Source organism: Gopherus flavomarginatus, chromosome 12 (genome assembly GCF_025201925.1).
Source record: "Gopherus flavomarginatus isolate rGopFla2 chromosome 12, rGopFla2.mat.asm, whole genome shotgun sequence".
Classification (NCBI taxonomy): Eukaryota; Metazoa; Chordata; order Testudines; family Testudinidae; genus Gopherus; species Gopherus flavomarginatus.
In genome coordinates this window covers 14114018-14137415 of record NC_066628.1, presented here as the reverse complement: position 1 = coordinate 14137415, position 23398 = coordinate 14114018, and the positions used below count along the sequence as shown (strand labels likewise).

General features: G+C 49.4%; 2 protein-coding genes across 3 annotated transcripts in view; both read left to right on the top strand.

Moving 5' to 3' along the window:
- The window catches only part of LOC127032786 (zinc finger protein 2-like), a 67900-nt gene that overhangs the window by 23718 nt on the left and 20784 nt on the right, over positions 1-23398 (top strand). Inside the window, exon 3 of the mRNA XM_050920376.1 lies at positions 1197-1259. The gene's annotated coding sequence lies outside the window, so the exon portion shown is untranslated. The remainder of the gene's footprint in view (positions 1-1196; positions 1260-23398) is intronic.
- On the top strand, positions 1319-23084 carry LOC127032789 (E3 ubiquitin-protein ligase ZFP91-like). Of its 2 annotated transcripts, none has more exons than XM_050920381.1 (12): positions 1319-1473; positions 2340-2390; positions 2893-3579; positions 5688-5814; positions 6847-6895; positions 7292-7432; positions 8986-9114; positions 16479-16541; positions 18297-18375; positions 19120-19234; positions 19973-20072; positions 21644-23084. In XM_050920381.1, the coding sequence occupies exons 2-12, from the start codon at positions 2367-2369 to the stop codon at positions 21978-21980; spliced, it is 1851 nt and encodes a 616-aa protein (XP_050776338.1). In that variant the 5' UTR covers positions 1319-1473; positions 2340-2366; the 3' UTR covers positions 21981-23084. The 2 variants fall into 2 exon arrangements, with proteins under 2 accessions (XP_050776338.1, XP_050776339.1); XM_050920382.1 differs by having other exon boundaries at positions 1320-1473; positions 2896-3579.

Sequence of the window (23398 nt, the reverse complement as noted above, 5' to 3'; positions counted from 1 at the left end):
TAAATATGCATTGGGCTAGAGAAAGCAAGTGAGAGACTGACTCTATAGCCAATGCTTAGGGCACTTTCATAAGATGTAGGAGACTCAGGTTAAAGTCCTGCTCCAGTAAATATTCTGGGTGTCCTAGCCATTAGATGGGGACAAAGAACCACATAGAGTTACATGAGCACTAATCTCTGTCACTGGGAGCTGCAGGTTCTCAGTATTGAAAACTCAGGCCCCAGGTGTCTCAAGATGGAACTCCCAAAATCTGTAGTTAGTTCTGAAAATCAGGTTGTTAGACCTTGTCTACCGTACAGGCTCTAACAGTCTGGGATCAGCTGGCAGCCAAGTCAGCCCTGAAGGTGCTTTGTGTCTGCACGTAATGGGTTAATACTCAGTTATTAATCATGGCAACTAATCACATCACCCCTGCCAGATACTTAGGGTTGTTTTCTCTGTGACTAATTCAGCAACAATTGTTTTGCTGTGTAAATGGGTCCTCTACAGGACTCCTGGGTTCACGTCTCAGAGCTTGTCTACATGAGGAGTTATTCTGGAATAACTATTCCTAATTTAACTTCCTGTGTGGATGTTCTGATTCTGGAATAAGAGTGCTTTATTCCAAATTAGTGTAAATCATTTAATTAGCTTAATCCACAAGTATATAGAGGAAGTATTAATGAAGGTGGCTTTCCGGCCCCACAAGTGGTTTACGGTAATTTGGAATAAAACACTTTTATTCTGGAATATGAACATTCACACGGAGAATTGATCTGGTCTAGCTATTGGACTTTAAATTCATACCCTGCTTTAATCCAAATTAATTTCCCTGTGTAGACAAGTTGTATTATGAATTGACTAAAGTTGTGAAAGGCAATAAATTCACATAAAGTGAATTAAAGCCCTGTGTGGGCTACTCTCCCCCAGAAGTAAAATGACTGTAGTTCACTATTGCTTAATCTTGCAATACTGTTTTTTGTTTATTTTTCCACCCATAGGGGTCTCATGGGATGTCCATCACCATAGTGTCTGGGTGCCTATTGGGGAAAATGGTGGCATTCATACTGGAGTTGATCTGGGGTTAATCCAGGCCGTCAGTGCAGGTTTGCTGGTGAATGTTTTCTGAGCACAGAGCGCTAGAAAAAGGTGTCAGACACGCTGTCTTGGGCTCTGATTCTGGTTCCTTTGCTTTGGACAATTCTTTCTCTTTTCAGGGAAGAGAAAAGGAGTCTCTGGCCGGATCCCCCCCGCGGGAGGTTTCTGTCCGCACTGCTGGGGTGAGCAGGGGGGAGTTTCCCTTCGCTTTTCCCCACCAGAGGGCTCTGGGTATTGCTCAGGGAGGGGAAGCTCCTAGGGCTCTGCTCTCGCTGCTCAGCAGACCGGGGGTTGAGCTTCCTGGGTCAGATGCAGCCGCTGCCAGTTCCATTGTGAGCGGAGCGACCTGCGTTAACCCCGCTCTGCCCGCACCAGCCCCTGAGCCGGAGCCTGCAGGTGAGGGGCGAGACCCGGGGGAAGGGCTGGGGCCGGGCAGGAAAGTGACTGTGCACAACCGGCCCCTCCTCGCCCCAGCTCTGCTCCCGGGGGGGCGGGTCTGCGAGTCCCGGAGCTGCTGCCCGCCCAGACCCCCACCCCGGCTCTACCCCCCTGAGCGCCTGCAGGAGCCGAGCCAGCTCCGGGGAGCGAACGGGCCGGGCCGGGCCAGGGACCGAGTCTCCCAGCCCGAGGGGAGGGGGCAGGAGGGAGACAGGGGCAGAGTCTGGCAGGGGCAGCAGGAGCGATCAGTGGGGGGGAGGTCCCGGCTCCCAGCCCTGCCCAGCCCCACTCCCTGCAGCAGCCCGGGGCACATTGACTTTCCTGGGGAGAAGGGGCGGAGCAGGGAGAGGAAAAGCCAGTTCCTGCCTCTGCCTGGTGCCCACGCTGCTGGGGGGATGCGCCTCCCTGGGGACAGTGTCGGGGGATCCCCCGAGCGGCTCCTTTGGTTCTGCTCCTCTCTGGGGTTTGGTTCAGGCTGTGGGTAGAAATGCGCTGACTCCTGGAGGGAGAGACCGGGTCTGTGTTGTAATAAAAGGGGCACAGAGTCAGGGGGACTCAGTTATTTTTTGTCTGGGTCCAAATTTCTTCCTCAAGGTCCAGACTCCAGAGAGAATCATATAAAAAAAATAGCAACAATAACAATCAATACATAAAAAAGATGTTGGGGTCCCTTCAAAAGCGTCTGGCAGGCCGGGTCTGGCCAGCCATCCGTGTATTGACTGCCCCATGTCTAGGGCATCTGTCTGTAGGGAAGGAGCCAGGAGGGAATGGGGGCGTGAAATGGTGCCAAGGCCCTTTTGAAACCTCCCTTCTCGCCCTGACAGGCTGCAGGATATCGTCCTGGTTGAGAAATGGCTGCTGTGGAACCAGCTCAGGTAGGGGGGGTTCTGGAATGTATGGAGGGAGATGGGCAGAAAACACAGGGGGGTGAAGAAGATGGCAGTGAGCGGGCAGCAGAGGGTGACAGACCTGTGGCTGGGACTTGCGTGATCTGGAGCCTGGTTTATAGGAACAGGCCCACTGGGAAGAAAACTAGCAGGGGTGCCGTGGTATTCCCATCTTCCCCCTCTGTCAGGCTTATGAGCAAGAATAGGTTCTGACTTCTGTTTTTCTCTGGGAGTGCTCCGCCCTCTCCCCTGTAGCCCTATCCCCACTCTGCCCACTGTGAGTCGGCACCTATGCTTATGAGTCTTGCTGCAGAGGCTATCAGAACCCTCCCCTCCCCACGCTGGGTGGGTTATGAGGGTTGAACCTCGGAATATAAAAGTGTGATGAGTCTCCAGCACTCGCCCTAAGGCGACATCTCCATTAGCTCGGCTGCAGGAACAGACTCTGTGTGCAGCTGGTCCAAGTTTTTCAACCCCAGCATTTTCCCAGCAGGACCAGGCGCAATGGGCAATCGCCATGGCTGGGATGTGGCGTGAACCCCGTGCCTTGGGGGAAGGGCATTGTGGGATCCCCATCCAGCATCCCAAGAGGGAGGAGAGCGAGGCTGAGGAGCAGAGCCCTGGCTGGCCCTTGTCCCCGCGGACGCCGTCCCAGTCTTGGCTGGGATGCTCGGAGGGGGAAGATTCTCCGTTGAGGATGGCGCAGACACCTCACCGGTCTCGGGAAGGGGTAAACACTGCTGGCCTTGAGCAAGCGGTGCCGTCCCGTGACTGGCCTCACAGGGACGAGGTTCCTTCATTCCCCCGGGAGGCACCTGAGACCTGCGATTCCATGGGGACAGGCCCCACCAGGGACCGTACCCAGGGCAAGGCGGCCATTTCAGAGCAGGCCAGCGAGGAAGCCCATCGGTTGCAGTTCCGCTCAGGCACTGCCCAGCCCGGAGAAGCTCCCCGGGAGATGCTAGTCCGGCTCAGCCGGGCTGCCCAGCTCTGGCTACGGCCCAGGGAGCGCACCAAGGAGCAGATTGTGGACGTCGTCGTGCGGGAGCAGTTCCTGGGGGCGCTACGGGCAGACGTGCGGGCCTGGGTGACGGCAAGGAAGCCCCGCAGTAGTGAGGAGGCGGCTGTGCTGGCTGAAGCCTGCCTGGGGCAAGCGGAGTCGACCCAGCCTGCTCAGGTAGCTGATACAGCGCGAGGTGGGGAAATTGTGAGGGAGCGGAGCCAGATGTGGGGCTGAGAAGGGATGATGGGAGAGAAAGATATGATGGGAACACAAAGGATAAAATGTTGCCCCCCTTATGCCCCCCCCCCGATATGATGCTGTGGGGCAGGGGTGCTGGAATTGGGGGAACCGGAGAACCATCGCCCATCCACTTTTTTCCATGGCCCCCACCCCTGCCCTTCTTCCCCCCGAGGCCCTGCTCCCCAGCCAGGCCGGAAGGTGGAGTCCAGGGCAGGTGGAGGGTCTGCAGCTCCTCACAACTGCCTGCACGGCTCTTACCATGGCCAGGCTGCAGCGCCGAGGCCCCAACCGGAACTGGGTTGGGGTAAGAGCCATGTGTGCAGCTGTGGGGAACTGTGGAACCTCCACCTGCCCTGGATGGGGACACGGGCCAGGGGCTGCTCTTGAGCTCCCCCATCCCAGGCAGGCAGAGGGTCCGCAGCTCCTCAGAGCTGCCAGGGCTCCCCGGCTGATCTCCAGCTGCTGGCCTAGCTGGAGGATGGAGTCTTAGGGGAAGAGCCAGGGCCACGGAAGGGGCAGGGTCTGCTCCCCGCCCCCTCCCCATCCCACGTTTGGGAAGGCAAAAAAGAAACATGCTGGGTTTTCTAAATCTGTTTCCCTTTGGGCATGTTCAGTTCTTCAGATCTAGATCTGAACTCCGCCGTTCGAGTCTCAAGCTACTGTAAAACAGTGCTTCTCAACCAGAAGTACACGTACCCCTGAGGATACACAGAGGTCTTCTAGGGAGTACATCAACTCATCTAATATTTGCCTAGTTTTACATCAGGCTACATAAAAAGCACTAGCAAAGTCAGTACAAACTAAGATTTCATATCGACAATGACTTGTGTACAGAGCAGTGTAAACTATACACTGAAATGTAAGTGGAGTGGAATATAAATATTGTAATTGGTTTATTTTATAATTAGATGGTAAAAATGAGAATGTCAGCAATTTATCCATAATAGTGGCTGTGACGCTTTTGTATTTTCGTGTCTGATTTTGTAAGCAAGTTGTTTTTAAGTGAGGTGAAACGTGGGGATACGCAGGACAAATCAGACTCCGGAAAGGGGCACAGTCATCTGCAAAGGTTGAGAGTCATTGCTGTAAAGCAAAAAACGCGGCTGTTCATTGTTATATTTCAGTCCACATCTAGTCCATAGCTTGGGGGGAGAAGGGGCGGCAAGATTCTCAAAAATAAACCAGCAATACTTGCATAAAACAGCATGACAGGGTGACATGGTCCCCTGACAGAATGGAAGGAACCAAAGAGAGAAATTAATCTTGTGGACTGAGCCAGATGCTGAAGCGTTCAGGTTTCATTTGGCTGGGTGAGAATAAAGAGCAGGAGGGCTCCATCTCGCACCTGTTGGAACCTGCAATTGGAGGAATTCCAGCTAAGGAGCTTCCATAGATTTGCTGGTTCAGTCCCTGTGAACTCAGTGAGAACCACCTCAGTTTCACATACTAACAAGTGACCTTCATCCTGCGACACTGAAGGTGCATTAGGTAGCAGAAGCATAGATGCCAACTCCGTGGGTGCTCCAGCGCCTAAGCACCCATGGAAAAAAAATAGGGGGTTCTCAGCACTCACCAGCCACAGCATTTGGGCAAACCAGGGTTCTTGCCTATCAGCTGTTTAGCAGGGTCCCCGGGCTGGCCAGGCTCAGGGAGGGCGGATAGGAGCCAGCAGTGGCTGGAAAGGGACTGAGATGAGTGAGCAAAGGGCAGGTGGGGAAGTTGTGGGAGGGGGCAGGAAGAGGCAGAGTGAGGGTGGAGCGTTGTGGGGACGGGGCCTTGGGCAAAGCACTCGCTGGGAAAAATAAGTCAGCGCCTATGAGCAGAGGGAATGGCCAGAGGCCTGAATGATGCGTGGGGAAATGGTAGACCTAGCAGTGAGTGAGCCGTTGAGCAGTACATGGGAGCAGTAGGGACGAGATTCTAACTTGCAGATTATGGGTATTATAAACCTTACTGAAAGTACACAGGAAACTAGAACAGTCTGGGACAGGTGGGATTGTGGCTGGGGAACGGGTCCTGAGTGGGGACTGTGGTTGTTTCAGGGGGCAGTGACCTTCGAGGAGGTGGCTGTGTATTTCACGAAGGAGGAATGGGCTGTGCTGGACCCCGGTCAGAGAGCTCTCTACAGGGACGTCATGCAGGAGAATTATAAGAGCGTGACCTCGCTGGGTAAGGGATTCCTTGTTCCCTTGGGTATTAAAAGCTTTCTCTCCACAAATATAATGTTCAATGCTTAACCCTTCAGAGTAACACTTCACTATTAATTTCTCTCGCTCTTTGACTTTCCTCCCCCATTGTTTGGGTGGAAAAGGACAGGCGGGACAAAGTAGAACTCTGGCAGAAGATGGCAATTCCACACAATTTCTAAACCAAAGATTTAAAAAAAAAAAATTCTGTTCTTCCCCCTAAAAAAGAATTACAATTTCAAAATACTTTCTAAAAATGGAATTGAAAGCTAAACTGTTTTTTGCAAATGAAATAATTTTCAACCAAATCTCATTTTCTGAAAAGAAGTGTTTTGTGTTGAAAGTTTCATTCCCCACTAGAGCTCGGTATCTGGCCTAAGTGGTTTGATATTAGTGCTGTTTGAGCATCTTCTCCAGGGGGCGAAGCATGTCCTACTCTTCTGAAGGGTCTCCCATGTCCGTCTTCCGATGCCACATCCCCACAGCGTAGGGGAGGGCCGGGCTATGTCATGGAACTTTCTTTGTAACAAACATTCCACAAACTATTCATTCACCCCCATCCCACCATGTTCTTCCCCACTCAGCAGGATTTCTCATTTCCAAACCCGACGTGATCTCCCTGATGGAGTGAGGGGAAGAGCCGTGGGTCTCAGATCCCCAGGGCTCCAAGGAAAGAGGGAGTCTGTCTAGCCCTTTATCCCTCAGTGACCAGTATCAGGTGCTTCATAGGGGTGGCAGGAAATTGCCATTGGACAATTATGGAACAACTTGTTTATAGTTTCTCCTAGCCCCCTTTCTCTGGACAGTTAGTGGTTGGTTTATACCCTGAATGAGGATTTAGTTCCCTTCCTCGGGGCCTTCTCATTCTGCATTCCTCTCTTCTCCCAAACCCTCCCTGCCCCCTCTCTTCCACCACTGCGGCTGTTCCTTCCTTCCCTCCCCCTTCTCTGCAGATCTCAGCTTCATGGTTTCATCTCACCCTTCAACTGACTGTATCTAGTTTCTCTCCCTACAGCTCCCCTGGCAGAGGCAGAGGCTAGCACAGAAGGGATAGAGTCTGAGAGGTGAGTGATGGTGGCTCTTCTCATCATCATCTGTCCCTGGTGCTCACCTATCCCGTGCACCTGTGCTCCCAGGACTAGAGAGGAGCTGCCCTGTATCCCCAGGACTGCTATGACCCAGAGTCACTCCCATCTGACAATGTCTGGTGTGAAATTCTCAAGCCAGTTCCCAGTGGGGCAGTCTTGCCCCATCCCTATTATTACTCATCAGCCCTGTTGTGAACAGCTTCAGCAGAGAGGCCAGTGACTGACAGGGACATGTAGACAGGAAGGCCATCAGGCTGTGAGGAGAGATGGTGGGATCAGGAGCCGCAGAGCCCTCAGAGACATTCCCTCAGAGCCATGGCTCAGGGAGATACGCTTCATCCAGACTCTTCTCTTGACATTTGATTCTTGCAGTGCACCAGGTTTGGAGGATAAACCAGGGGAGGTGCCTGAGCCCAAAAAGGAAGAGAACGAGGATGAAGACTTCACCAGGGAAGATGAACTAACTCACACTGATGACCTGCGAGATGAGAATTACCACCCCTCACTGTACAGGTAAGGGAAGCTAGAGCTGGGCTGGGAGGGAGCTGGCTGCACTACTCTCTGAAGGGCTGCCAGGCTAGACCGAAGTCTGGCACTTTACGAAGAGTCTGTGTAGGCTCTTTCTGACGTAATGCCACAGCCCGGCTCTTCTGTCCCTTCTCCTTCCATGGCCCTTTCGTATATTAATAATTAACCCAGGAAGCCACAGGTTGCATACAGAACAAGGTGTCTCTCTCCGTGGCTTTTCCTGGATCCCTGCCCTTTCCCACCCCCTCCCTGATTTCTTGTTGCCAGTGCTTTGCTGGCATAATTAAAGCCTCACTCTAATTTCACATGCAGCTATGGTACCCTGGGATGCTCATAAACACCACTGCTGAGACCATATGCTCCTCATTCTGAGTTGTGTGAGTGAGATCAGAATCTGGCCCTGGAATTGTAAATTTCCCAGGGTAGGGACCTTATTTTCATTACTGGTAAGAGGAGGGGAAGGAATTTGCCCACTGCATGATCAGAGGGTAAATGGCCCTTTGAAGGCTCAGGGCCCCAGCCCACCTCTTACAGGCTCCACAATGGGGAATGAGGCCACTCAGGTTCACCCAAGGATACTGAGAGGCAGTTCATTAGGCAGGGAAGAACCTGGGCATGATAAAAAATATATATATATTAAGGACCTCAGTTAGAAGAGGAGTTCCTGAGAAGAAAGGCAGCTGCTAGAGAGCTGCCCTCTAGCAGGCTGGTGAACGGCTAACACTCCAAAGAGAGAGAGACGTGGGGCAAGCCTACAGAGGGGGAGAGGCAGGAGGTAGCAGCAAGGGGCTGACAAAGAGTGGTTCTGGCTGATCCAAATGGGCCCTGAGCTGAACCCGGTGAGTTGGGCCTGCCTGGGCTCCCCTGCGTACTCCAGCCAGGGGCTTATGGAGAAGAAGGTTCTAAATGCAGGAGACCTAGGGCTGACTAATGCCTACTAGAGCCATGGAACTTCTGACTCCTCATCACCCTGAAGGAGCCAGAGACTGCTGAGGAGAAGTCAGGTTGTAACAAGGACTTGACAGACACAGAGTTGGGTGTGAGAGCATCAAGGGGTGGAGCCAAGTTAGTGTAGCTCCCTATCTTGCCACAAGGGGGATCTGATAGACAGAGGCCCCTTATTTCACCCACACAGTGAGTCAGTTTCAGAGCTAGGAACAGAAGCCAGGTGTTTTGCCACCCAGTCTTGTGCCTTAACCACAATCCCATCCTTCCTCCCAGGCTTCCTTGCGACTTTGTCCTGATCCTGGGAACGAGAGACCCATTTGTTCAACATACTCTGCAGAGGGAAAGCTGCTCTGACAAATCTAACCCTGAGTGTTGTGTGACTAAACTCTGAGCTCTAACTTGACGTGAACGTGGAATAATAGATTGATTCCTTTAGCGCTGGCTTGGAAGAGATGCTTTTAGTCTGTATGCCTCTCCCTTGGTTGCATTGGGTTGCTTTCCCTCTGTTTCCCATGTCTAGCTTCGCCTGCCATTAGAGAGCCCCCTCTCCCAGGTAGTAACGAGTTCTTGTGTCCATCTCGTCCATCCAGTGACTCCGAGCTGAAAAGAGAGCAAAGCCAGACCAAGAGCCGCAAGAGACACGTGAAGGGTGCGCAACTACCTACTGAGACGAGTCCAGCCAACGGCAGCCCCTCTGAGGAGCAGGCGGTGCAATCCAGGTGAGAGGGGAAGAGGCAGATGGCCAATCTAGGTGAAGAGGGGGAGCCCGAGCACATAGGGAGAAGAGAAAGGAAGGCGAGAAGTGGGTGAGTGAGAAGGAAGGGATTGAGGTCAGTTTGTCTATCTCAGTTCAATCATCCAAGTGGCCCACCTGCAAAGTGACTGCATTTCCCAATCCCAGAGCTTTCGAATGCTGGCTAACCTAGAGGCCTGAGGTCGTGTGTGGGCCTGTCCTGTGCTCTATAACTACGGACCCCTGGCAATAGCAGCCAGACCAAACCGCAGCCAATTCCCAGCACAGAGCTGTCTTCCACACCATGCTGGGTGTCTCAGGCCTGCTCTACACTTAAAATATAAAAGCAGCAAAGAGTGCTGTGGCACCTTATAGACTAACAGACATATTGGAGCATGAGCTTTCGTGGGTGAATACCCACTTTGTCGGATGCATGTAGTGGAAATTTCCAGGGACAGATGTATATATATGCAGGCAAGAAGCAGGCTAGAGATAGCGAGATTAGTTCAATCAGGGAGGATGAGGCCCTTTTCTAGCAGCTGAAGTGTGAAAACCAACCTCCCTTGGTTTTCACACCTCAACTGCTAGAAGAGGGCCTCATCCTCCCTGATTGAACTACCTCATTATCTCTAGCCTGCTTCTTGCCTGCATATTTATACCTGCCCCTGGAAATTTCCACTGCATGCATCCGACGAAGTGAGTATTCACCCACGAAAGCTCATACTCCAATATGTCTGTTAGTCTATGAGGTGCCACAGGAGTCTTTGCTGCTCTTACAGATCCAGACTAACACGGCTACCCCTCTGATACTTAAAACGTAGATCGACAAGGCTACATCACTCAGAGGTGTGAAAAATGTCTCACCTCTAAGCGCCATAGCTATGCTGACCTAGCCTCTGATTAGATGCAGCCAGGTTGATGGAAGAATGCTTCTGTATGAAATAAAATTATTCTACTCAACTGCTAGGGGGCAAATTTGTCACATACACATGGGGAGAAAAGAAGGGAAAAACGCAGCATCAGCTATGGATAGTCTTAACTCAGGAAGTTCCTTCGAGAGGAAATATAGCCAAACTCCAAGCCCGCAGACAATGGAACTTTCTGTGCCTGCATTCTGTAGATAGTTTGCAAACCAAGCAGTTAGTTAACGCAGGGGCAGGGGCGGGGGGGGGGGGGGGCAGTAGATGAACAATAAGGGGTCACGAGGAGCAGATACATGTAGCTTGCTAATTATGGTAATGATAGTAAATTTTGGCCGATCATAGAGCAATAGATTATCATAGTCAACTGCTGTCATGGTATGAGTCCCCACTCTGAACCTTAGTGTCCAAAAGATGGGGTACCACTGGCACAAAGGGATTTCTCCTCTGGCCATGTAGGGCCAGAACATGGCCTCTCTGTGTTACTCAGGTGGTACAAAGTGGCTATAGTGTACTGCAATTATCCTGCTCACCAGGGAAGAAACAACTGGCTAACTAGTACTTCAGTGTGTAAGGAGTTACTCCTGGGGGAATTTTGCACCAAAATCTTAAAAATTCTGTGCACAATATTTTAAAATTCTGTATATTTTATTTGTCCAAATAATACAAGCCTGGGAGTGAACCTGTAGGGATGCTGGATGTGAATGGGAGAAGTATGAAACAGGTTTTTGGGGGAGGGGAAGGGAGGAGGAGGGAATTGTTGGGGAACCTCTCCCCATGACTCTCCCATTGAGTCAAGCACATCTGCACATGTTCCCATGTGTCCCTGCACACTTTTTTCGCCCCCCCCACCCCTTCTGCATGTGGCCCTGCACCCCCATTCCTATTTGTCCTTGGGCTCAAAGTTGTCACCCCACTAGCTCCTGTGCTCCCACCCCAGTCTGTCCCTGCCACTATCCCTTCGGAACCTCAGTCTGTGTGACACACCCCCCAGCAGCACCGTGTGCCCTGCTCTGCCCCACTCCATATCCTGTGCCTCCTCACCTGGCAGAGCACTGTGAAAAAGGCAGCCTCTGTCCCTTCCCTCTCTGTGGTGGGTTGCTCTGACCCATGATTTAGCTGCCCTCTCTTCTGATGTCACATCAGTCCCTGGTGGGTGAAAAGTGTAATTGCAGCTTCCCTTCACCTCCCAGTCAGAATCAATTATTCTACAGGGGGAAAAAATATCTGTGGGGCGTATTAATTCTGCACTTGTGCAGTGACTCAGAATTCCCCCAGGAGTAAACTAATCCTGTAGTTTTCATAGGGTTTTATCACAGAATGATGATAAATATTTAGCAGTAAAGTATCTGGTTCTCTGCACTGAAGCTGCTAATGTGAATTGGTAATACTTTTATGTAGAAAATGATGTATGCATTAATGTCTTGTTTCTTAGATTATAAGGCCAGAAGGGACCATTGTCATCACCTAGTCTGACCTCTTGCATAACGCTGGCCATTGGACTTCCCTGAATTAATTCTTGTATGCACTATAGCAGATCTTTTAGAAAAACATCCAATCTTTATTTAAAGATTGCCGGTGATGGAGAATACACCACAACCCTTGGCAAGTTGTTCCAAGAGTTAATTACCCTCATTGTTAAAAATGTGCCTTATTAACAATTTGAATTTGTCTAGCTTCTATTTCCAGCTTTTGGATCTTGTTATACCTTTGTCTGATAGATTGAAGAGCCCTCTGTTGTTGAATTTCTAGATAAATGATGCTGAAAATTTGCTCATTGCTGAGAAGATGTGTTGGTTTTAATACTAGCTTCTGAGGTTGATAGTTGAGTTAATCTCTGAAGATCCAAGGAAGCCAGATTAAGATTGGGTGGGTGTTTGAAATTGCTTTGGGTGACTGAGCCTAATGCAACCTTCATTGAGGTGAGAGGAATGACTCACAATAAATCACTGGGAATTGTGTCAAGTCCTTAGTGAATGATTTAAGCTCCAAATCACCAAGGTATTTAAGAGTCAATACTGCTGATCTCAAGTGTACAGAAGTAATGAGTCACATCTCAAAAATCATGAGTATTTGATTTGGCGTTTTTTTTGTTTTGGATTGTTTTGGATTTTTTTAATAACAAATTATAAGTTCTTTAAATTTGTCTCCTGGTTTCTGAGCCTTTAGGTCACACTCAGGACACATTTTCAATGTTTTTTCCCCCGAGGATGAGGGCTAGAAACTTACATTTTATCTAAATAAAAGCTAAAATTGTCCTGTGATCACTTGACTCCATGAGCTGGGGCTTTAAGAAAAACACCAAATATCATGAGACGCTCAGTAAAATCACAAGGGCTGGTAATGGTGCCTGTGTTTAAACACATGGATAGTCCCATAGAAGTCAGTGGGCTTACTCATATGCTTAAAAAGAAGCATATGCTTCAATCTCTTGTTGAACTGCAGCCTTATATAACACCAGGGAATTAATTATAGACCTTAACTCTGTCTTTCCAGACTTTCTAATGTTTTTATTACATAGGGAGGTGTAAAAGCATTTCCTTTGGAATTAGCTGAATTAAGTGTGAACAGTCTTCCATCCTCAACTATCTCTTCACGATGATATTTTTTTTGTGGGGGTTATGGGAGAAAGAAACCCCAGAATATGCACCCAAACACATACCAAGTAAGTATTAACATGCACAGTCAAGGCTTTTCTGCCTTTTTCATTTCTAGATGTTTTTGTGACTTCAATTCTGTAGTGAAAGTCTATTAATGTCTGTTTTACAGGGGCTGTGAAACCAAGTAACAATTTGCTACCAACAGAGAACAAGTTCTGGAGGCATTTATCGAAGCACAGCAGAAAATAATGGTAAATTATATATTTAATTTGTGCTCCCCCTTCCTCTCCTTGCAGCATTTTAATTTTACCATTAGAGGGACACCATCTACTCAACAATCATGCTTGTGTCTGAAAATTTTCTACCTACAAGTAATCTTTAAAATCACTGGAAATAAAAAGATTATTTCTGTATAAATTTTTCTTTTTCCTTCAGTTTCTTTACTTTGTGCATTCGAGAGCACTCTGTTAATAGTAATTTAAGACCAGATTTTCAAAGATGTGTAAGTGTGTAGTAGGATTTTCAAATGTGCCTAGCTAAGTAGGATAGATCTCAGACTCCCACTGAAATCAAATGTAGAGCACCTGAACTTGTCACTCATTTTAAAGATTGACTGAACTTGTTGATGGTGTCCCTTTAAGGTTTAAAGGAAGTAATGGATCAAATAAGTTACACATTGATGTGTGGTTTTTGCTATAGCCAATATGATACCAGCAGCTAGGGAGATGGAGACAGGAAAAACAAAATCAGAGGAGCAGCAGAAAGCATCAAGAGCACATTGCATACTGTAGTGTGTGTTCCTCCACAGACGACTCTCATCTTCTTCTGTAAGTACCGTCATCCCAATCTGATGAGAATACATGTGTGCAATATACAGTATTGCAAAGTGTTGAGCAGCATCAGCTTGCACTTGCAAAGTAAGCTCCATAGCCTACATCTTCTATCATGAAAATGGCAGATCGTCAGTGACTTATAACATCTATTTTCTTCACCAAAATGGCAATTTTGCTATTTTCTAACTTCTTTTTCTTTTCAGGGCATTCCATCACAGACCAACAACAACAGAAGTGCATTGGCTGCAAGATTTACACTGGAAGGTTGATAGTGCAGACAGAACATTTTAAATTAGATCAAACTTAAATGTATGTGACCAAACGTTCTCCTTGTTTAAAAATATTAGATTAATGTGATTACAACTGTATCCTTTTTTCTTAACTCTATTATACTTTTTTGCAATACAGTGTGTTTAAAGACTTTTTATTATTGGTAAATAATACAATTTAATCATGTTTGTAACATAGGATAATTATATTTATTTACACTATAAATGATGGCAACCTGTAATTATTTGTGTGGTGAGGAGTAGGTATTTAAGATAACCATCAAATGATGGACTTACTCGAGCAACTTGGTTCTACTGACCTAGTCAAGTCTTATTATCATTTCATTCTTATTTGTATTACCATAGTGCCTAGGAACCCTAGGATGACCGCATTCAAGGGGTGTCTGACCAAATATGTCCACACTGCATTGTAGGTCTTAAATTGTTTACATCTCTGTTACAAAATGTCAGAGCTTTGAAATTGTGGAGTGATGCTTTCTCCTTCGGTCTTATTGTTTTGACCACCTTTTTACTTTAATTAAAAATTGGGAAATTTGATACTAAAAAAGCCATTAGGAGAATGGTATTGGTTGCACGGTTATGGCCAAATGATTCAAATGTTCATCAGGGGCTTGGGAGCTGCTGAGTCCTCTTGAAAAACTAACCACTAAGACTAATTTTCAGAAGCCCTGAGCACTTGAGATTCTAGCTGAAATTCAGGAGAGCAGACTGTGCTCCTCTCCTGTAGAAATCCATGACCAAGAGTGCTCAGAAGTCAGGCAAATGTTAAAGAATGCACATGTAACCTTAACTCTTCCCTCTTGTGCAACTATTTTCCAATGTAATCTCTTAACTGTATGAACACATGCTATTTCTAAATATAGTGTTGTACAATTTCTTTTTCCTTGCCATGTTAGAAAAACACAGATAGGCTCTTGCGGTGTGTAATAGTTTTTGTATGCCAGACAAACTGAGGTTACTTATATGGAAACGTGCTATTACTATGAGCACAGAAACCCAACTATTGTAACATTGTGCAAATTGTCCTCTGCTAGCTCGCTATCTGGTGAGTCTTGGAGCCTCTCATGGGGCAGGAAAGCATTTAGCTCAGCTGTATCTAGCATGCCTGCTGTATATTTAGGCTTGGAAAGATTAGATTTTTATTGTTCAATGTCAATAAACATCCATATTATCATGCATACACACAAACCAATAAAAAAAATATACATCCACTGAAAATTTACAGAAAGGCAAAGTACAAAAAATGCTGCCTGGGAACATTTTAGAGTTTGATTTAGAACAATTTATATATTGTAATTTTGACTTTGTGTTTTTATAGTTACAGTAGAACCTCAGAGTTATAAACACCAGAGATATGAATTGACCAGTCACCTCATTTGGAACCGGAAGTATGCAATCAGGCCGCAGTAGAGCCTAAAAAAAGGAAATACAGGACAGTACTGTGTTAAACATAAACTGTTAAAAGAATAAATGGAAAGCAGCATTTTTCTTCTGCATAGTAAAGTTTCAAAGCTGCATTAACCCAGTGTTCACTTGTAAACTTTTGAAAGAACCATAACGTTTTGTTTAGAGTTATGAACATTTCAGAGTTACGTACAACCTCGATTCCCAAGGTGTTCGTAACTTTTAGGTTCTACTGTGTAAAGCTTTAACTTTTGAACCCTAGTGTCTCCAGCAGTCTGGGGTGAGCTGGAGAAAAAGTCCTGTATCCTTTCAGCAGGGGTACCCTTTATCAGAAAAATGGGGGTGTGTACCCAACCTAGCGGTCCAGGGAAACATCCTCCAAGATATTTAGATGCCTGTCTCCCATTGATTTCAATGGGACTTAGGCACTGAAAGATCTTTGAGGATCTGAGCATTGGCCTCTACACCATCCTGACCTTCAAGACATGAAATTTGTAGTGCTAGGCCAAACTTCAGCTCTTTCCGGTGCCTGGGAGGCATCACTGTGTCCATGTGGGTGTCAGTGAGACTTTGAGGTCCAGGAAGATATCAGAGCAATCTTAGGGTGACCACCCTGAATTCTCCTTTGACCAGGGTTTGCTTTGGGTCCTTGAGATCCAGGGCAGACCAGAGCCATCCTGCACTCTCAGATGCAGAGGTGCTTGGAATGAAACCCTGTCACTCAGGGCCACGCGCTCTGTGGCTTTTTGAGAGGATTGACCGAACTTCCCCAGGAGCCCAGGGGTGCTCTCATTTGGGGCAATCTGGGGCTTTGGCAAGAAGCCTGATCTCATAAGGAGGACTTGGGTGTCTGAGGTGAACAAAGGGGGAAATACTCCTGCTGTCTCTCTGGAGGGTATTGAGCTGACAGAATGCTCTGGATCCCTTTCCAATCCTCATCTGGTGCTTGCTAAAAAAAGGACTTGGGACCCTTTGTCTTCTTGTGCTGAGGCCACATGAGTCCTCAGAAGGGACTATTGGGCACCCTTGGATTCTGTCACCTACATGAAACCAGGCACCAGAAGCCCTTTCTGTAAGAGGCTGGTAGCTGGAGATCCCTGCCCCAGAGAAGGCCAGGCGGCCTTCATCTCCTATGCCTTCTCGCAGTGAGGCAATGAGGGAGATGTTCATGGTGGAGATGGAGAAGGGTGTACAGAAAAGGAAAACACAGGCCAGGGGAAAGGGAGACAGCATGGGGAGAAAGGAGGAGGAAAGACATGCCCCTCTCTGGGAGCACCCAATCAGTGTGTTTCTTCCTTTGCAGCCGCAAGAAGCGGGGACAGCTGAGCAACAAGGATGTGGCCCAGATCGGCCCCAAGAGAATCAGGTAGGACCCTGGCCATGACTGCTGGCTGCCCTGCCCTAGAGCCCTTATGGTAGCAGAGCTGGGCTGCAGACCAGTCCCTCGTATCCCTGCTCCCCACGGCTGGACTCTCCACTCCACTGAGCGACTGGTAGTGCCTCCTGTGAAGGGGAGTAGTTGGAGAGGGGCAGGATCTCCCTCTCTGTCTGGATTTGCCTCTTGGTGGTGGTGGCAGCGCCATTCTAATTGGACTTAGAGGGGAGGTGTCAAGGTTTCTCCCCCACTCTGAACTTTAGGGTACAGATGTGGGGACCTGCGTAAACACTTCTAAGCTTAACTACCAGCTTAGATCTGGTTTTGCTGCCACCATCCAGATTCCTCAGTTTGGAACACCCCGTTTCCTCCCAAAACCTTCCCCTTCCTGGGTAGCCTTGAGAGACTTTTTCACCAAGTTCCTGGTGAACATCGATCCAACCCCTTGGATCTTAACACAAGGAGAATTTAACCATCCCCCCTCCTTTCCCCCATCAATTCCTGGTGAGTCCAGATCCAATCCCCTTGGATCTTAAAACAAGGAAAAATCAATCAGGTTCTTAAAAAGAAAGCTTTTAATTAAAGAAAGAAAGGTAAAAATCATCTCTGTACAATCAGGATGGAAAATACTTTACATGGTAATCAGATTCATATAGCCCAGAGGAACCCCCTCTAGCCTTAGGTTCAAAGTTACAGCAAACAGAGGTAAAATCCTCTTAGCAAAAAGGAACATTTACAAGTTGAGAAAACAAAAATAAGACTAACACGCCTTGCCTGGCTGTCACTTACAAGTTTGAAATATGAGAGACTGGTTCAAAAAGATTTGGAAAGCCTGGATTGATGTCTGGTCCCTCTTAGTCCCAAGAGCGAACAACCCCCAAAACAAAGAGCACAAACAAAAGACTCACCCCCTCGAAGATTTGAAAGTATCTTGTCCCCTTATTGGTCCTTTGGGTCAGGTGTCAGCCAGGTTTCCTGAGCTTCTTAACCCTTTCCAGGTAAAAGGATTTTGGTGTGTCTGGCCATAAGGGATTTTATAGTATTGTACACAGGAGGGCTGTTCCTTTCCCTTTATAATTATGACAGGAGGAAAAGCCCCATTAGCCCCAGAGCCACCCAACAGGGGCCGCTTCTCAAAGCCCATTACCTAACATACTTTTCAATGGCCCCAGTGATGGGCAATCCTCTTGCCATTTGGTCTCCTGCCCATTCCCCCTTACAACCACCCCTCTCTGTCCCTGTATATGCTCACAGCCTAGTGATACTCCCTGGCATTTCTCGCATCCCCACTGCACCCATCGGTTGGCATCTTCCACAGGGCATGTGAGCCACCCCTTAGCGTCCCCACCCGCACACCATCCCCATTGCTAGTGGTGTGCTTTGTCCAATCTCTCTACCACCCCACCCCCAACACTTTACACAGCTAATGGAGAGACCAGAGCAGATGGGCACAGATGGGAGAAAAGAGGTTGGAAAGAAAACGGAGAGCCAGTGAGGCAGGAAGATGAAGGGGGCTTTATACAGACGTCACAAGCCACAGAGGAGAGGTGACGAAGGCAGCTGGTAAGCAGGGAAAGATCCAGGGAGGTGGCTGCAGAGGACACGGCTCTTGCCCCTGCAGTGAGAGATGGAGAGGAGAGGACAGAGGGAAGATCTACGAGGGAGGGTTTGAGAACCAAGAGGCTGCTGAACTGCATTCTGGCTCCATCAATAACCTGGAAGATCCTCACCCCCTCCTCTCTGCAGGAAGGCAACCAAGCGTGAGATGCTCCTGTGCGATTTCGAGGGCTGCGGCAAGATCTTCTCCAACCGCCAGTACCTGAATGTGAGTGACATGGTGACCTGGGGGGAGGGGCACCTGACCTGCCCCCAGGCACCACCTGGTCCCTGTTGGGATACGTGGCATAATACCATTATGGTCCTGGTATCAGCCCAGATGCGGGCATGACAATCACTTCAGTGTGACCCACCGGTGAACGTATATTACAGGTCTCTCTCTGTGCCTGATCCACAGAGAATATGAGTCTTCAATGGTTTTACCATAGTTCAAGCTGTAGCTACTTGTGTTTAATTCTAGGCATCCCCGTTTCAATCCCTGGCCCAAATAGGAGCTGTCATATATGCCCCAGTCACTCCCATCTGACTGGCCATTCAGTGAAATGAGTCCGTGTGTTCTCAGTTCCCAGCAGGACAAGATTCTATATCAGGGCTAAGGCCCTGGCCCAGAGCCAATCGACATCCATGGTAGGATTCCCGCTGATTACAGTCGACTTTGGAACATGATCCAATCGGCCGCTTTTGCTGCAGCCTCCACAGAAAGGCTGGGGGCGGACTGGGCCATAGAGATATGGCTTCCCTCTGCCATCCTACAGAGAGAGCCAAGTGGCACTAGGGAGCCCCCCTGTATTGGGGCTGCTGGTCCAGCCCCAAAGCCAAATTAAGCAATCCCTCTGACTCCCAGTTCTGTGGGAGGGCGCTCAGTTAGGTATGAACCAGGGAGGACGGACTGCAGGGTCTCTGGGCGGCAGCTGACCCTACCCTCTGCTTCCCCTTCACCCCTAAACGGCAGCACCACAGGAAATACCAGCACATGCACCAGAAGACCTTCACCTGCTCTGAGCCCAGCTGTGGCAAGTCCTTCAACTTCAAGAAACATCTGAAGGAGCACGAGAAGCTGCACAGTGGTCAGTGTGCCTGAGCACAGGGGCTAAAGCCTCAAAGTACCTGCTTTCTACAGTGCTGGGCTCCCCCTCAACTCAGCACACACAAATCTCTCTGAGGGCCCCTCAATCCGGCTTCAGTCCCAGTCCATGGCTCCTGCACGCATGCACACACACATGCGCACGCAGCCCTCTGCCAGGGCCCCTCAGTCCAGCCCTGCAGCTCCCCTTCAGTCCCAGCTCTGGGCTCCTACACAATCATCTGCCAAATGCCCCTCAATGCCAGCCCCACAATCTCACAGGTCTGCCAATGCATCTCAATCCCAACCCGCAGGCCCCCTGGTATTACAGCCCTGGCTTGGGCCCCCTCCCCCTTTACACCTTTGCTGATGTCCCTCAGTCCTGATCCACGGCCTCCCCAGTCATGACCTGCGATCAGCGCTGTTAATTCTAGCCCCTGGAGCCCCACACAGTACTGTTAATGCACCTCAGTCTGGACCCACAGACTCCTCTGCTGTTCTGGTCCTGAGTTCCCCATATACACACAATTCTGCCAGTGCCCCTCAATCCCAACCTGCAGGTCCCACTGTCATTCCAGCCCTGGACTGACTACCAATATCTGCTCTACCACCCCCCTGCTTTTCAACCTCTGGACCTACTGCCCTTCTCTCATCCCTACCTTTGCTTCTGCCTGGGTAAAATGCCCTATTCTACATCCCGCTGGCCAGTGCACCCAGTGACCTGCTCTCCTTCCCCCTGCAGACAAACGGGATTACATCTGTGAGTACTGCGCCCGCCCCTTCCGCACCAGCAGCAACTTGATCATCCACAGACGCATCCACACGGGGGAGAAACCCATACAGTAAGTCGCAAACCCAGCTGGCTCGCTCTGTGACTTGGGGTCTTGTCCTCTGTGTCCCTAAGAATCGCAGCACTGAGAAGCCAAATGTGGAAATGGCTGATTAGGTGCCTAGGGCTGTCCAGGCCCTCTTCGTAACTACACCCCAGACAAGGCCTCTCCCTCTCACCCTCTTGATGTATACAGCCATTAGATACATGTAGACCAGAGGTCCCCAAAGTGCCCCGCTAGGGAGGCCTGGAGAAATGTCCAGGAGGGCACAGCAGGGCCCAGGCCAGCCCCAACTCCTGCCTCCAGCTCTGCTTTGGTCCCACCCCCAGCCACGTTCCCAGCCCCGCGCCTGGCCCCATTCCCCAGCCTCAACGCAGTGCTGCTCTCTGCCCCGCCTCAGTCCCCAACCTCAGGCCCTGGTGCATCTTTGTTCCCAGCCCAGGGCCAAGGCTGGGGTTGAGGCTAGTAGCAGAGCTGCACCTTTCTGCAGGCCTGGATGCTAGCCCCCCCACAGCTCAGCTGTGGGTCCGCTCCCGCACCTGTCCCCAACCTTGACCCTTGGCCACAGCCCTGCTCCCAGCCCCACCACCAGCCTTGGCCCTCTTCTGTTGTCCACACCACTTCTTCCCCTCCCCAAGCCACAGCACCACTCCAACCCAGACTCCGTGGAGGACATAGAGGGGTGGTGCGCAGACAAAGGTAAGAGGGAGCACGATCCTCAAAAGTTTGGGGAGTACTGAATTAGCCTGTTGAACTCATTGCCACAGGAAGTTGCTGAGGCCAAAGATTTAGACCAATGGCACCTTAAAAACTAGCAGATTTATTTGGGCATAAGCTTTTGTGGGTAAAAAAAAACACTTCCTCAGATGCATCCGAAGAAGTGAGGTTTTTACCCACGAAAGCTTATGCTCAAATAAATCTGTTAGTCTTTAAGATGCCACCGGACTCCCTGCTGTTTTTGTGGATACAGACTAGCACGGTTAGCCTCTGATACAAAGATTTAGTGAGATGTAATAAAAAGTAATAATTGGAGAGATACCAATCTCCTGGAACTGGAAGGGACCTTGAAAGGTCATCAAGTCCAGCCCCCTGCCTTCACTAACAGGGCCAAGTACTGATTTTTGCCCCAGACCCCTAAGTGGCCCCCTTAAGAATTGAACTCGCAACCCTGGGTTTTATAGGCCAATGCTCAAACCACTGAGCTATCCCTACCCGCGAGATTCCAAAAAGGGATTGGATGTTTATGTGGAAACAAAAATATTGAGAATGAACAGTAGCAATTTTGGAAGAGAGATTAGGTTTTAAGCCTGTTCTCTAACCATTAGGTCCTGGACCTGACCTAACGTGTGGGCCAGATTAACCCACATTAGCCACTGTGAGGTTCTTACACCTTCCTCTGAAGCATCTTGTGCTGAGCTCTGTTGGAGACAGTATAATGGGCCAGATGGGCCTTGAGTCTGATCCAACCTGGCAATTCCTGTGTTCCTGTATCTTCTGTGTGCCCCCCTCTGAACTTTCTCGCTCTCTGATTCCCTGCCCTGCTTTCTCCACACTCTCCTCTTGATCCCCTTGCCCACCCACAGGTGTGTGATCTGCGGCTTCACCTGCCGTCAGAAGGCCTCCCTCAACTGGCACATGAAGAAGCATGACACCGACTCCTTCTACCAGTTCTCCTGCGACATCTGCGGCAAGAAGTTTGAGAAGAAGGACAACGTCACTGCGCACAAGAGCAAGAGCCATCCCGAGGTGGCTGCCGGCCCGGCCCGGCCTGGCCCAGCCCAGCCCACACCAGAAATGCCAGAACCCAGCCACCGGGATGCCCCATCCCCGCTCCCCAGCCTTGCTGAGGAGACACTGAATGAGGACCACCCGGAGGGCCATGCCCACTTGTCACAGAGCAGCTGGAGATCATTGCACTGAGCCATTGCAAGATGGAGAAGGCGGAAAGGCCAGTGTGCCCCATCGGAGCCTCCGCCGACTAACGGGCCACACCAAGCGGGATCCAGATATGACCAGCGCTTGGGGGCTGAGCCACGGGGGATGCTGGCAGAGATGATCCCAGCAGGATCTTGCCTTCCAGCTGGACTCTGCTGAGAGTGGGACATAACAGGTGTGTTGTAAACAAGACATGAGAAATCATTCTTCCGCTCTACTCTGTGCTGGTTAGGCCTCAACTGGAGTATTGTGTCCAGTTTTGGGCACCTCATTTCAAGAAAGATGTGGAGAAATTGGAGAGAGTCCAGAGAAGAGCAACAAGAATGATTAAAGGTCTTGAGAACATGACCTATGAAGGAAGGTTGAAAGAATTGGGTTTATTTAGTTTGGAAAAGAGAAGACTGAGAGGGGACATGATAGCAGTTTTCAGGTATCTAAAAGGGTGTCATTAGGAGGAGGGAGAAAACTTGTTCACCTTAGCCTCTAATGATAGAACAAGAAGCAATGGGCTTAAACTGCAGCAAGGGAGATTTAGGTTGGATATTAGGAAAAAGTTCCTAACTGTCAGGGTGGTTAAACACTGGAATAAATTGCCTAGGGAGGTTGTGGAATATCCATCTCTGGAGATATTTAAGAAGAGGTTAGATAAATGTCTATCAGGAGTGATCTAGACAGTATTTGGTCCTGCCATGAGGGCAGGGGACTGGACTCGATGACCTCTCGAGGTCTCTTCCAGTCCTAGAGTCTATGAATCTATAAAGCACTTAGCAGAGGGGAGGGGATAACGACTGAACCATGGTGGGAGACTGTAGTGGCAGACCTGAAATCCTGCCCAGGCACTGAGAGTATGGGGAGAGGGAGGCAAACCCCTGCAGCCATGAACAGCCTCCCCACACCACAGTCAGTAGAGCGCAGACTATCTGTGGGCCAAGAGGACTGTGACACCAGGCAAAGGGTCTCACCATCTCTGGGGCAGGAGAACTCTGAAGAAAGATCCTGAGGTTCGCCCTCCCCAGGAAAAGACCTCAGTTTGCTACTCTCGGCTTCAAGGTTTTGGACAATTCTTCAATAAAGAATTATTTTGTGTAATGCCTGCGGTGGGGAGAGTGTCTTCTCTCATGACTGCTGGTTCTGCCAGGCTGGGCGGGGCAGGGGAGAGGGTAGGTGAGCCTGCCTTCATCCCAATTACCACAGCTCCTGCTGCCGTTTCCCTGCCATTTTCCTGTGAAATTACCTTCCCCCCCACAGGTTGGTGCAGCTTCTGTGACTGCAGGATCTGCAGCCACCCCCCGACCAGCTGCGGAAAAGCCTGCCAGAGTCAGGGTCTTTGTATTAGAGCAGAACCTTGGCATCCTAATGGAGATTGTGAGCCCATTGTGTTGAGAGCTGCCTGCATGCACTGT

Coding starts and splice junctions, on each gene's coding strand:
- LOC127032789 (XM_050920381.1), top strand. CDS start 2,367: ATGGCTGCTGTGGAACCAGCTCAG. Junction 2,391..2,892: donor CTGCTGTGGAACCAGCTCAG/GTAGGGGGGGTT, acceptor GCATTTTCCCAG/CAGGACCAGGCGCAATGGGC. Junction 6,896..7,291: donor GAAGGGATAGAGTCTGAGAG/GTGAGTGATGGT, acceptor TGATTCTTGCAG/TGCACCAGGTTTGGAGGATA.